At 39.9% G+C, this 14,509-nt stretch overlaps 1 protein-coding gene across 4 annotated transcripts in view; it reads right to left on the minus strand.

Annotated features, from left to right (window-relative positions):
* LOC122719128 (protein outspread) overlaps positions 1-14,509 on the minus strand; it is a 195,368-nt gene that overhangs the window by 83,983 nt on the left and 96,876 nt on the right. For all 4 annotated transcript variants that reach the window (XM_043944707.1, XM_043944706.1, XM_043944710.1 and 1 more), the window contains exon 3: positions 1,537-1,602. In XM_043944707.1, coding sequence (XP_043800642.1) covers positions 1,537-1,602 — 66 coding nt within the window. The remainder of the gene's footprint in view (positions 1-1,536; positions 1,603-14,509) is intronic.

A 14,509-nucleotide genomic window follows, 5' to 3' on the forward strand; every position in this document is an offset into this window, starting at 1 on the left:
CTGTCTTTACGATATCCTATTCATATATAAACGTATATATACGCGCGATTCGTTTAATTTTTACAAGTTTTTGTGAGTACAAATTAAGTCAAATTGACCAACTGTGTTTTTTTTCTCCAAAATTGATATTGATTTCTGAATAGAAATGCAATTACACGTCGTGCGATATAATTATTTTCACGATGATGCTTTGCTTTGGATAAACGTTATGTAGCTTGGTATAATTCTATAAGCGTTGATAAGTATAAATAATAAAATGATAAAATCTCTGATCCTTGATCCCAATTTCAGAGAAGAATTTCCCCATTACCATCAACGCCATCTGTCCAAGTTCTCGAGGGAAATTCGCGGAAGACGGAGTTTACGGTCTTTAAACAGCCATCGGTTCTCGTTTAAATCAATTCTGACGCTCTTTGGCGTAACCACGGTCATCGACGTCAGCGAGGAAAAGGGTTCTAACCGCGAGATTCGCGCCATTTCCGCCGGCCTGGACATTGTCGATGGTATTGATGGCGCCGACGATGGCGGCTAACTACAATTGACTTCGACCTCTGCCCAGCTCCTAGACTTCGAGGAAGCCGTTTTCAAGGGGCGGCTTTTGATTCACTGCCTGCCATAACGTTCCAGGACTGACAGTTCACGATTCCCCCAACGGTGATAACTGTCCGCCACTCGGGGCGATTCGCGCAGAGAGAAGCTGTCTTGCGACAGAAATTCTCAAATATTTCTTAATTGCGCCTCCAAGAACAATTTACAATTTAATTACTTGGAATATTTTCGAATATGATGTGATAATTTTTCGACGAAAGAACATCTGTATTTTTTACGAATGGTTTAACTTTCCCGCGAAAATCCGTTTTAATGATTGAATACAACAAAAAATCTACTAATTTAATGATGTTAAATTTTCACTATTCAAATGGATAGAAAGTAATGTAAAATGAGAAACAAATCGAGATCGAACTGATTCATTGGAACCGATTCCTTTAAGTCGAGGCTTAATTTACCAGCTAAAAATTCTGTTATAACAATTTATCCATAAGAGAATTTGTCTCAGATACTCGAGATCCAAAATCTTCTTCTTCTTCTTCTGAAACAACTCGAGCAACGTAACGAGAACGAATGAATGAACGAGTTTTGGGGACCGTACATTGTAAAGGATAATTCACCGATAAATCAACCGTACTTTCGTTCTCGATATCCTTTTTTGAATGATACGTATCTGAACGTCCTTCGCGCACAAAGGGCCATTATGGACGTTATAAAGCGACGTTATAAAGAACGCTCATTCCGGTTGGCGCAACGTTCGAGTATTAAAGAAAGGGATTCGTGTTGTTTACGTTTGAACGTTTTCGATGGTGGAACGATCACTTTCGCTGAATGAAACCGTAGTGGGTCGGTTAAAGGGATTTGTCAGGTGCAAAATGGATTTCGACGACGAATCGATTGTGCATCGAGGATGACGAATCGAGAATTTACGATAAACGGTGTTTTTCCCTTTCTTTTTTCTTTTTTTTTTTTTTTAATGAGACTCACGTGCTCGTCCACAGAGTATGTCAGCTCCCCGTCGTCGTACAGGACGAACCATCTTCTCTGCCATCTCTGAAAAATAAAAGTAAATTATCAGCGTGTGTTCTGACGAATTACAAATAATGAATATATATATATATTTTGAATCTTTCGTTCGAGAGAAATTTGAATGAAATGATTTTTTGTTGACCAATGAATAATGAAAATATTATTTTAAAAGAAATTTGTAACGCTTGATTCGGATTACAAGATACTTTTAGTTTTCTATTCGATTAACTGATCTAATTGAATCGTGTATCGTAAAAGCATATATTTCCAAATTTCCACCATTCAGGATTAATTTTTTTAAACGTGACCTTTTCATTTTTAGTACAACAAATGTTGTTTAACTTAAGATTACACAAGAGTGCTGGTTAAAGGAATAGAAAATTTTGAGAAAGAGTGAAAATTAACATGTAAAGTAACGGATAAAATTTACGACAAGTTAAAATAGATAATTTTTAAAGTGGCTTTATGGAGGTATCTTTTATAGCTTTAGAAACTCGCCAGAGACTGTTTGCCCGAGAACGGGAACGCGAAGAATTCACTTTCGATGACACCCTGTCGCGTTTTCGTGGAAACACTTATATATATATATATATTTATTGCATCGAGTGAAAAGAATTCCGTTGAGTCTGCCCAATCCATGCAACATGCAGGAATTCTCTCTGAGCATATCCCCACTGAGACGGCTCCATGGACAATTAACACTCTGCGGCCGTTAATTAGAAACGAAGCTTTTAAAAAAAGGAGAAGAAGAAGAAGAAGAAGAAGAAGTTAGACGTTTCAATCGTCGTCGCGATTTTTTTTTTCTTTCTTTCGCTCGAGACCTGATCTCTCTTCTCGTGTGTGTGTGTGTGTGTGTGTGTGTGTATTCGATTTCGTAGAAGAAAGTGCAAGACACGAAATGACAGTTTTAGAAAACGCTCGTGTTTCATCCACTTCGTAAAATGTCGAAATGACAGGTTATCATCGTAAACTACTGTCGCGTTGCGCAGTTCTCACCTCTTCTTCCTGAGAGGAGTAAGACTTACTTTTATGCTTCCACTCTATAAAGAAGGATCAGCCTGGCCAGTTGGTCTACTGAATATTCTCCCCGTCTTTTATTATGCTTTCACGTGTAATATTTTTTTTTCTTTTTTTTTGCTTTTTCCTTTTTCCCTTTTTCTTTTATTTTTTTTTTTTTTTTTCGCGCTACGTCAAATATCGATGCCAATTTCTAAGTAAAGAGAATTAAAAGGCGTTGGAATTCGCCACGGCTATTTTGAATAACTTTCTCGCTTTCTATTAGTTTAATGGACTATTATATTCTCCGTGGCATAAAATTGCATCGAATTTTTTTTCAAAAAGAAAATTGAAAATTACATTTCTCTCTGTAATTTCATTAAATTTATTATTACGCGGATACCTATCTTAATAGGATTCCTCTCATCCAAAATTTTAACGAGGAGGAATGAAACAACACGATATCTTATTATATCTTATCGAGCAAATCAAAAACCGATAATCTGAGGATTATAATAATCGAATAAGCAGCCATGATAAATCACGTTTAATAAAAAAAAAAAAAAAAGAAAAAATTTCTTCCTCTTCTTCTGAAACCAAAACAATTTCACGCACCATCCCCTAAATAATAATGAAACTCTTAATGAAACTCAATCTTGCTAAATTTCAACAATGTACAAACTTCTCTTCTTAACTCGACGTCTAATTGCTATCACGAATTCCAACTCGTTCAAAAATCATTCACTAATCACCACATATATATATCTCCATTCTCTCTTTTTCTTCCTCCATTTAAACTAATGCCCACGCGTTGAAACTAATCCTAGGAAAACGAAAACGTCGCTCGTTTTGGGGGAGGATGGAAGCGGTTACAGCAAGGGTCGGGCCTCGTGGGTCGATCGTCCGCCAAGAGGCGTCGCGTCGTCCTCTTCGTCGTCATCGGCCTGGGTACCGTTGCAAAATCCTCCTCTCCGGATCTGGAGGCGAGAGAGAGAGAGAGAGAGAGAGAGAGAGATTTCAACCTACACGAGGCGGCGGTATCTTCATCTGGTAATTATTCAGCGGGCCTCGTACGAGAGAGAGCCACGCAGAAGAAGGCACGTGCGTGGGAAGATCTGCTCGTGGAGGAAGAGGAAGGGAAGAAGCGGGCGAACAATGCCGCGGGATTGAGACGGCGCGAGAGAAAGCGCGGAGGAACGGGGCACCGACGTAATCTCTTCCTCGTGGAAATCTAGCCTGAAACCCTCGTCGAGGGATCCGAGTCCCCGAACAAGGGGACTTTTGTATCGAATTCTCTTTCGTTCGAGGAGGAGAATAATGTTTCTCTGAAAATTCTCTGTAAAGAAATTTCGTGGACGAGGAATGGAAAAGGAGAGACTTTAAATTAAATCCACGAAATTATTCCAAATTTCCAAACAATGGAGTAACGGAAGAGGCAAAAAGAAAAAAGGGGAGAAAAGAAACGATAAAACGTCTCTAATTAAAGTCGGTCGACGGTTGTATTCTAGGGAAGAAATAGGCCGGTTCTCGAGGCTGCACGTCGTAATTTCGTGCATCGAGGGACCCGCATATCCCTGACCTACCACCACATCTTCCTGGTTCGTAACAGCCGGTCGTTAACACCGGCCACGGTGTTTCTGGTTCAACCCGTTCCGTTCGTTTCGATCATCGATGAGCAAAATCATGGTTGGTGGTTCCAAGCAACGGTGGTCACGAGATAACGACCAGGCCCGTTCTTTCAACACTTGTACCTGTCCCAACCTGTGTGTGCTTTTCCAGGCTACGATAAAGAACAACAGGGGAAACAGGGTTAATCTCTTAGGATAGGCTCAGGATAACTCTTCTTTCTTTTTGAAAATCTTTCCTTCCTTCGAACAAATATTATTCAAATATGAATAATGGAAATATTCCATATTACGATTAACAATTTTTCCACCATACGGATGAGAAAAGTGTACGTATAAATGGTTTCCCCTTGGATATCTATTTAAAAAAAGAGAGAAAAATAAACGTAAGTGCGAAAGAAAAGAGGAAAGCTGGACGAGCAAACAGAGGCAAGTTGGAGGAACGCTGACCTACCGCACCTTCTTCCGGGTGTAGAGACGATCGTTTCGCATCGCCCACGGATCAAGGACTTCTGGTTTCATCGGCACGGCACCAGACTCGCGTCGATCATGCGGGACGGGATGCTTCCTCGAGGGGAGGCACGGTAAAAAAGGTGAACATACCACTTTGTCACCGGTGACACGCGGAATTTCGCGTCGCCACGATCCGGAGAACGCTTAGACACGCGTCTCCAATTCCCCTCGACTCTGTTCCACATTAAATATATATTCGCGTTAACATCCATCACTTTAAATTTTTTTCACCTTGTATATTCGACGTTGAGTAAAAGGGAAAAAATTAGGGGAAATTTGTAATAATTATGGACGAAGAATTATATTAGATAATTACTTCAAAATATATTTTAACGGTATTTCGAACAATTTAATTTTGCCAAGGAAATATTATCTCGAATGGAGTGAAATTCATCGCGATCGACTTCTATCGCATTCCACTCGAATCGAATAAAATTTCGAGTAACTCGCGCATACAACAACACGAGTTTATATAGAGTTTACGAAGAAGTTTGGTACGTACGCCTAATTAGTGGCGTGGAGGCCTGCACTTTCCGCGTATTGCACACCGTGTGCACAACGATGCACACAGATAAGAGAAATACACAGCCAAGTCGTAAAAACAACAGAGAGCGAATACAATAGAGCGTTTGGATATGATTCATGTATCTCGTTACGTCGCGTAAATGTAAATCGTACGAGTAAAGACAAAACCGGAGACACAATTTTCTCCAGTACTGGGAGAGTTTACGCATCGTGTACGCCACTTGTATGCAATGCTCAAAGCCGAAACATTAATCCGAAACTTCTCTTTTCACCGGGGTACAATCCTATTATAGTATCGTTTCACACGGCGTATGTGTCATAAACATTGAGCGCAATCGTTACTGTAAATCTCGAATGCCAAAGTTTCTATGTAACTCGCAAGTTACATAAACGCAACAGTATCCGTATTAAGATTGAATCGATAGAAGGATACTTTTTTTTTTCTTTTTCTTTTCGAGGAAACGTAATTTATCGAATTTATCGTTCGTTCGTCGAATTCTTCTTTTAATTCCTCAAAAAAGAAACTTTATCCTATTAAACTGAATATATATAACTTCGAATCCCATAATGAGGAAAATTATTCTTCCCTCTGAAAAAAAAAGAACCTATTCTAAATAATCGATCTTCCCTCCAAATAATATACCATCCCTTCGATCTTTTCAATTTTATTTTCACGAGGACGGATTTCTTCTCTGATCGCATCTAGAATTCCCAGAACGTCTGTTAATAACCTCGCTGCAAAGGGAAGAAAAAACACAGAATCTACCCTCTTCAAATAAAAAAAATAAAAAAAGAGAGAAATACTCGCACAATTTTCTCAAACAAAATACTCGACTCGTATTTCCTCGACAGAGTAAAAAAAAAAAGAAAAAGAAAAAAGTGTCACATCCGTGCGATTATTTAGCATTCCCCCCTCCCCAGAGAACGTTTCCTCCGCGAGCGTTGAAATCACCGGGTTCGAGGCGTTCGTATCACGGCGCGATCGTACCCTCCTCGCAGATCCATCGATTACGGAAGTTGGAGAGCTCGGTCAACGAGGGGGATCCCGCATTGGAGAGCGAAGCCGCGGACGAATTTATTATCTGCGGGGCACGCGTTGATGCGCGGTTGATGCTGGAGGATCCACGTAACGTTCCATCCGCGATACCATCACGATTTAGAGCGCGGATTGCTCGGCGCGAAACCGGCGTACGTGTAACGGATCCGATCCCCTGGATAAGGCTATTAAAACGTACGATACATATATATATATATATCGACGAAATAAATTGGGGGAAGCGAGGGGAGGGGGAGGAATTCGAACGCCGTCTTCGAAAGAGAAATCTGATTTCGTTCCTCTTCTTTAGAGTCAATTGGAGCGAAGTGTGACTTTGAGGATCTTGAAGAAAGTTTTTAGTTTTTTGGAGAAATGGATTGTGATAAAATATAGGAAGAGAGGTAGGTAAAATATCGTTGCTGAGGAACGAAAAATGGTAATTATTCGGCGAGTAGATCTTGAAAGCTTTTATGTTACTATTCTTTGGGTAATTGAAACGTCCTCGTTTTCTAAAATCCAAGTAATTATTAGAAATTGAATGCAAACTTCTTTCAACATTTGTCAAAGAATTCTGTTCGAATCCTCCTCGAAAGATGATTTCCTCTTCTTTGGAGTCAATTGGAGCGAAGTGTGACTTTGAGGATCTTGAAGAAAGTTTTTAGTTTTTTGGAGAAATTGTGGATTGTGATAAAATATAAAAAGAGAAGTAGATAAAACATCGTTGATGAGGAACGAAAAATGGTAATTATTCGGCGAGTGGATCTTGAAAGCTTTCATGTTACTATTCTTCGGGTAATTGAAACGTCCTCGTTTTCTAAAATCCAAGTAATTATTAGAAATTGAATGCAAACTTCTTTCAACATTTGTCAAAGAATTCTGTTCGAATCCTCCTCGAAAGATGATTTCCTCTTCTTTGGAGTCAATTGGAGCGAAGTGTGACTTCGAGGATCTTGAAGAAAGTTTTTTGGAGAAATTGAGGATTGTGATAAAATATAGGAAGAGAAGTAGATAAAACATCGTTGATTAGGAACGAAAAATGGTAATTATTCGGCGAGTGGATCTTGAAAGCTTTCATATTACTATTCTTCGGGTAATTGAAACGTCCTCGTTTTCTTAAATCCAAGTAATTATTAGAAATTGAATGCAAACTTCTTTCAACATTCGTCAAAGAATCCTGTTCGAATCCTCGAGAAGGAAGAAGGACGAATTGTCAGAGAGTGGGCCGTCATCGCGCGTGAAAATATCGAAGAAGAATCAGAATCGAAGGTGTTCGTGACATGGTAACTTGGCACCGAATGTCGCCGACTTCCCGCGCGACTTCCTGGTCACCGATCAGCTTGTATCTTCTCCAACTCCGTGTCCGCGTTTACCTCACGATTCTCGCGTGGCGTGGCCATAGCGTGGCGTGCTAGCTACCAAGCCGCTATCACTTAGGATACCCCAGTGTACCAGCGGAGGAGAATGGGCGAGGTTGCTGAAGGGACCAATCTGACCCCAACGGTAACCTGACCTGAGGACGATACAGCCTCTCGATCCAACGAGTCGACCTCCGGGATCCCCCATCTTTCCAACTTTCAATTTTATTAATTATCTTCTTAAATTGTCTTCTCGATCCTCGAAGAATCATAATCTCTTCGCGTTTTTCAATTTTCAAAAATTAATTTGTTTCCAATGGTGATATCTTTCTTATCGAGATCGAAACGAAAAGAAGAGTTTTATACGAATTATTTTTTTAATCGAATTCAAATCTCGACAATAATCCTCGAAGATAAGCCTGTCTTTTAACTCTCTTTAATTCTCTTCGATCGAGACGAAAGAATGACTAGGGATTGATTATTTTTTCTTTACGAACGATTAATACTTGCTACTTTTGAAAAGAGAGGGTAATAATAAAATATACAGAGATTGTTGATCGAGACTTGGAATTAGTTTCTACACGTATCCAAGTAGCTAATCCTTCGAGAACAATTTTAAATTCGCTGCCACCGTAACGATTAACCCAAAGGATTAAATATCCTTTTTACGACCGTCGTTAAAGTTGGCGAGTTAAACCTCTTGGAAAACAAATTTTAAACTCGACGCCACCCTGAACGATCCCCCGACTCCAACAAGGATTAAATTTCCTTTTTTGTGCGTACACACTCGTTAAAAAAAATAACAAATTGACGTAATATCATCACACATATATAAACAAAATCTTCGTCGCAAATCCTATTTAATATTTCATCGAACCCATTCACCAAGCCATTCGAGCCAACCTTGCCATCGAGATCTGTTATCCTCGCTCGATCCTCTTGCTAGGAACGTTCCTGTGTATCTCGCGTATGGGGCACACTTCCTGGTTATCGATTATCTTCGACCACTTAACCGTCCATAACGAGTGGCGAGGCCGACGTTTAGTCACGGTGTCTTATCAAGAATGTAGGCTACCGTCTTGCTTTTCCTGTTGCGCGAATATATCAATTCACCGTAGCGTGGCCATCGATGGTCAGAAACGCCACTATTTCCAAGCCTTCTTCCAGCCCCCTCCACCCTCGCCTCATCGATCGAAGATTAATTAAAATCGTTACCCTAATTTTTTCCATCCCGAACCGTGCCCAATAATCTGCGATCGAATCGAACCTTGCCTCCGCTTCCTTAACCTCTCTCTCTCTCTCTCTCTCTCTCTCTCTCTCTCTCTCTCTCTCTCTCTCTCTCTCATGTCCCGTATTCCAGACGATCGATCGGCTTCCTCCAGTCAAGATCCGCTACGGTATCGCGAATCTTAGGCGACGTGATGCCCAAGGATTCAATGGCCAACGGACGACAGCGTGACAGCTAGATCGAACGATTATCCGTTTATTGGGACGTGAATGGGATTTGAAAGTGACGGATGGATTTTCAGTTTGCGAAGATTACGCGCAACTAAGATAAATCTTCATTTTTCTTGTTACGAAGAATAAATAGATTTCCAAAATTACAAGTTTTAAATCTTGTAAACGTTGAAGTTTCTCTCGTTCGTTGATTAGCGCTTCGTCGATCATCAGGGATCGCCGAATCGAGGCCTGATTGCTTCCATACGAGAGGGCTACGCGATCTACGCGACTGGAATCGATCTGGATGTGGATCTCGAGCACAGGTGAGGACAGGTGCGAGCGGTTGCACGAAAATGCAACGAGCAAGACGAGTCGTGTTGGATCGAAAAAAAGGTGGAGACAGGTGCGGCACGGTGGAGAGAAAGCACTCTCTGCTCGAGTGAAAGTTCTCAGTGGGAGAGTCAACGCTGCATTCCGCCGAGAGGACTGTCCGACTAATCGGTGGATCGTCTACTGGATTAAATAGGAGGATAATCCTCGCGAGGAGGTTGGTCGTTTTGGAAAGTATACTTGATCTTTTTGTTCGAAGGATCGTTTCGATGGTTGGATTGAATGGGGGAGGAGGAGGAGGAGGAGGAAGGACGATATTGGATGATATTTTCGTAAAGGAAAGGTTTGGTGCAATTTAGAAAGTTGAAATCTACGAAAGAAAAATAATATAGAGACAATTTAATTTCGTTATTATTTATTAGACGATCGAAAAGTGAATTAGAATGTGAGAAACGATCGATTATTCGAAGAATACGATTAAAATAACAAAAGAAAACGGAGCCGTGCGATTAGAAGATTAATGATTTAATCGTTAGTTTTATTCAAAGATTATTGTATTTTCCAAGATGAAAGATCCATACAAGGTTTACCTGACCTATACTGATACACGATGCATTAAAGACCGCCCCCAATATCGAGAAACCTATAATTAGACCGGTTCGTGCCTCTCTCCTATGAATACAATTCTGAGGAAATCTCATAAATAGGAGAATAATAAATAGACCATTAATCAATTTCTTAAAGTCGAAACAGACTTTTTCCTAGATTAGAAAAATTTATATAAATTATTATTTTCGTTGAAGTAAAATTTTATTCATGATGTATATATATATATATATACGTATATATTGACCAAAGCTAAGATACGGTTGGAAAATATTTCCTCCGAATTGAATTTAAAATTTTCATCTAATGAATATTTAAAGACGAATATTTAAATATTCGTGACGCACGCATTAAGAATGCGACATTTAACTTCTTATTATTCGATTTATTTCTATTTTGTACTTTGCATCACGTTGTCCATTATTCAGTCTTGGAATAAACGCGAGCCAGAAACTTCACTTTCATTGACACTCGCAACGGCCGTCAAGATGGTTATAAGAACGTGGACTGTGTACGCATTGCGTATGTATATACAAGTAAATCGATCTTATCTGTATGGAAGAGAAGAATCTTATCTATACAGCGTGCGAGATGTATTTCACCGGGGAAACGATCGAGCTGCGATCGATGAATATTTAGTTTGAAGTATTTCAACAATACCTGCGTATTTCTTATTTCATTGTCGAATCGTACATCTGCAACTCAATATCAATGGAATATGATTTAAAAAATGATATATAAATATTTATAAGAAATCTTGACGCGTTATCCCCCATCGTGAAAAAATAAAAAAAGAAAAGAAAATTAATTTTACTTATACATATTGCTATATTTTCGTAGAAAAACCTGTTTCATCAATACCTCTTAATACCACTTTCTACTAATTCATCGTAACGTTAAGAATTCTAACTAAAAAAAAAATATCTCCAATCTTCCTTCAAATTCTCCAAAATATAGATCCTGCGACAATTTACAAATTTACAGGAACGGGAGGAAAGAGAAAAAGGAGAGGGGAAAAGAGAAAAGCGCGAGTCTCGTGGAGAAATCAACGAGGGTGGGGCTTAAAAACCGGGAGAATCTGGAGAGTCCCGTGTTTGGGATCAGGTTCGACGTTATCAGGAGGAGGAGAGAATCGAGGGAGAAATCCACGACCTTGATGAAAGCGGCGCGCACGGCTAACTGGTGACTAACTGGTTACAAAATATCTGGCGTGTTCATCTAGCGGCGGAGGGACGTTTTCTCTCCGCTGGAAAATCGGCGGCCCCTCTAATTAAACCGTTCGTCCAACGAAACGCATAATCGAGACGATAATCGATTAAAAACGATGTGTGGCGATAAATCATCGAAATGATGAACGTTCGAGCTGCTCGAAAGGGGGAGACCCTTTTAACACGAATTTTTTTATATTATTACTTTTTAAATTAGTAATTTATTATAAAAAGTTGAAATTTTAAATAGAATTTTTAACAGGAAAGAAATCGAGAATTGTTAAATATTCAAGACTCGTAATTTGAAAAATTTCGATTCTAATTTCTCTAGGATAGAGAGAAAGAAAATGGTCGAGGTAAAAATTGTCGTGATTCGTAGGCCAAAAATATCTCTTCTCTCGAAGAGACGAGAATAAGTCAAAGAAATAATAAAGTCGCGTGTTGAGAGATGAGAAAGGTTATCAGGAAACGAAGAGGGTAGAATTTGAATGAACGTAAAAGATGAGAATCACGGACCTGGAGTGAATATAGAGGACGAGTTTGTGCAAATCGGGCGAGCGCAAACGAGAGACTTGCACTAAACCATCTTAAAAAATTTGCAACGTTCGGAATACGTGAGTCACGAAGATCAAAATATCCTTCTGAATCTATAAATCAAGCATCGCTTGAGAAAAACAGAATCTGAACGAAATATAACAAACTTGCACGAATGTGAACAACAAACATTAACATACGCGTCAAATATTTGTAGGAATAATTTATCATTGACAATTTCTATTTCTATTTCCAGAATTTCCTTTTTTCAAGCCTCGAAGCCCTTTATCCCTTCCATAATTTGAAAAATTTGAGAAACGAATTAGGATACAAGGATCTCGTGGATCATCGCGACAAGTGGAAAATACAGTTGGACGATAATTGAGCATGGTTATCGTTGAAAGCTTGGCGAGATGTACACACACACACACTTGACTTTTCCCGCAGGTGTGGCCGGTTAAATAATCGTAAAGCAACGAATTATCGCGGTGCAGAGCGTGAAGATAAAAATCAAGCCGACGCATTGATCATCGTCTCGCCTCGGAATGAATTCGCGGCACCTTGCCCCGAACCATATCTCCAGGAACGCGGTGACCCGCGACACACTTGCCAGTTTCTGGATAACCAGATCCGTATCGTTTCAACGCTCGTTTAAACCGCTTGGAAATTCTAGCTCGTGGACAACCAACGATCATCCGTGAGTCGTCCTCGTCGCCATTTCGAGATTCTTATTTTTCGTTATATTCCTTTATCCCCACATTCTTCTATATTTCCCATTCTCGAAGAGATTTTCGTAAAACAAACTTTTACTATTTCCTTTCATAAACTGTCCGATCGTTTAAAAAATGAACTTTATTAAAGTTCGAGCAAATTTAAACGAAAATAAAACGAAACGTTATTTCTATCTATCGTCGTAAATTAACACCGTGAGAATTCTTCGACTCTTACTTTCCAAGCAAAAATTCCAGAAGCAAGTTGGAAACATTCGCTGCAAGAGATCTCTTAATATTTTTATCGCGAAGAAAGTGCACCGGATGTTGCTTCCGAATGAACATCGCGTTGAACATGGAGGAGGGACGACTCGATAACCTTTCACCCCGATTTCCTTTTCCGGCAACTCTCTCTCTCTCTCTCTCTCTATCTCTCTTTCTCTGGAGAAAATGCAAATTCGAAATTTCGAGGCGGCATTCCGCCCACGTGGGCCTAACCTCGACATCCACCTTGTAATTTATCCCGCGCCAAACAAGTCGGATTTACGAAGGGGAACCGTGACGGGGAAGGCCTCGTAATTCCTGCGTTGCCATAAGCTTCATAAGCGACACGGTGTACCGTTATCGTAGAACAAGAGAAACCGTGGGGCACACTTGACACTGAAACAGTTTCCTCGTATCTCTCAGATCTTCGATCTATTCCATTTCGAGTTGCTTGCAAATCTTAATGGTACTCCTTTCTTTCTTTCTTTTTTTTTTGCTTAGAAAGAGTTAAATCTCGTGCACCTTAAAATTGTGCACAAGACGCACACAACAAGATAAGAGTAAATCCGTGGTGAACCGTAGAAACTTTCACTTACACGGGGCACTTCGACGCGGCAGTGAACCGAAGACAATAATTTCTGTTCAACGGTGCGCACACCATCCTTTAATTCTTCGATCTAAAGAGAGAAATCTAAAGGTCTCCGCAAATTTACTACGAAGCTGTTGCTCGCCTCGGTAATTAAAACCTCTTGCCCCAAGTATAAGAAAACGTCCGTCTCCAAAATGGCGCGGAGGCAACCACCATAAATTCACGTCGCGGGCTAAGCCCTTAATTAGAGGAAACCGTGTACCGTACGTTATTTCCATAAGTGATTCGAAAAATTCGGCAATTATATATCAAACCTTTTTTTTTTTTTTTTTTACGAGAAACAAGCAACGACCCTACAATTATCGAATTTATTTTACTTTTAATAAAGGGAAACCGTTACGTGTCTGGTTTTCGTCTCGAATAAAATATTCTTTAAAATACGTCTTCTTCCAGATTTTATTTTAACGAATATTATTGAAATTTTTGAATCGAAATTATTGAATCGAAAAAAACAAGGGAAAAATATAAGATATTTCGAATCCGAAAATTGAAAGAAAGGATAAAAAAAAAAAAAAAGAGAGCGCCAAGTTGGAGATCGTAAAGCAGAAAAGCGGGTAATTGGTCGGTGATTTCCTCGTTGACGGCGAAGAAGGGGTACGTGCACGAATCATAATTTGCAGTGACAAACCTTTGTCCACGGCCGCGTCCAATAAATCCCGACACAATGGCGTAGCCCGTTGGTACGGGACCCCATTACATTACTCCTCGCGCCGCGAGGACAATGCCGGCGGTGGAATAGAAACAAGACGAAGAGCGTCGAAGAGAACCGGAACAGGTATGGAGGGACGAGGAGGGGGGAAGGAACGGCGAGCGAAAGAAGACAGGGGGGGCTTTAAACGCTTTTTGCCCACCTTCGATTCCAGAGGAGAGGAGAAAGAAAACGTTCGACTTTACGAGACTAGATGCATCATCCGTGGCGGAAGTGACTTGTTCTGTTCGAGCTGACGCGTTCGGTAAAAAGAAAGTATCTCTCCTCTTTTTTTCAAAAATTCAAAACTTTGAGGGATTACGTTATTTTCAACCATGATTCGTACGTTTATTTTTCTTTTTTTTTCTAAAAAGATGAAATTCAACGTGGCTGCTGTTTTAAGAACAATATTCCATAACGTGGAAATAATAATCTGTAAAATTAATAAAACT

This window comes from Apis laboriosa, unplaced genomic scaffold, assembly GCF_014066325.1.
Source record: "Apis laboriosa isolate Shangri-la unplaced genomic scaffold, ASM1406632v1 scaffold703_cov156, whole genome shotgun sequence".
Classification (NCBI taxonomy): Eukaryota; Metazoa; Arthropoda; class Insecta; order Hymenoptera; family Apidae; genus Apis; species Apis laboriosa.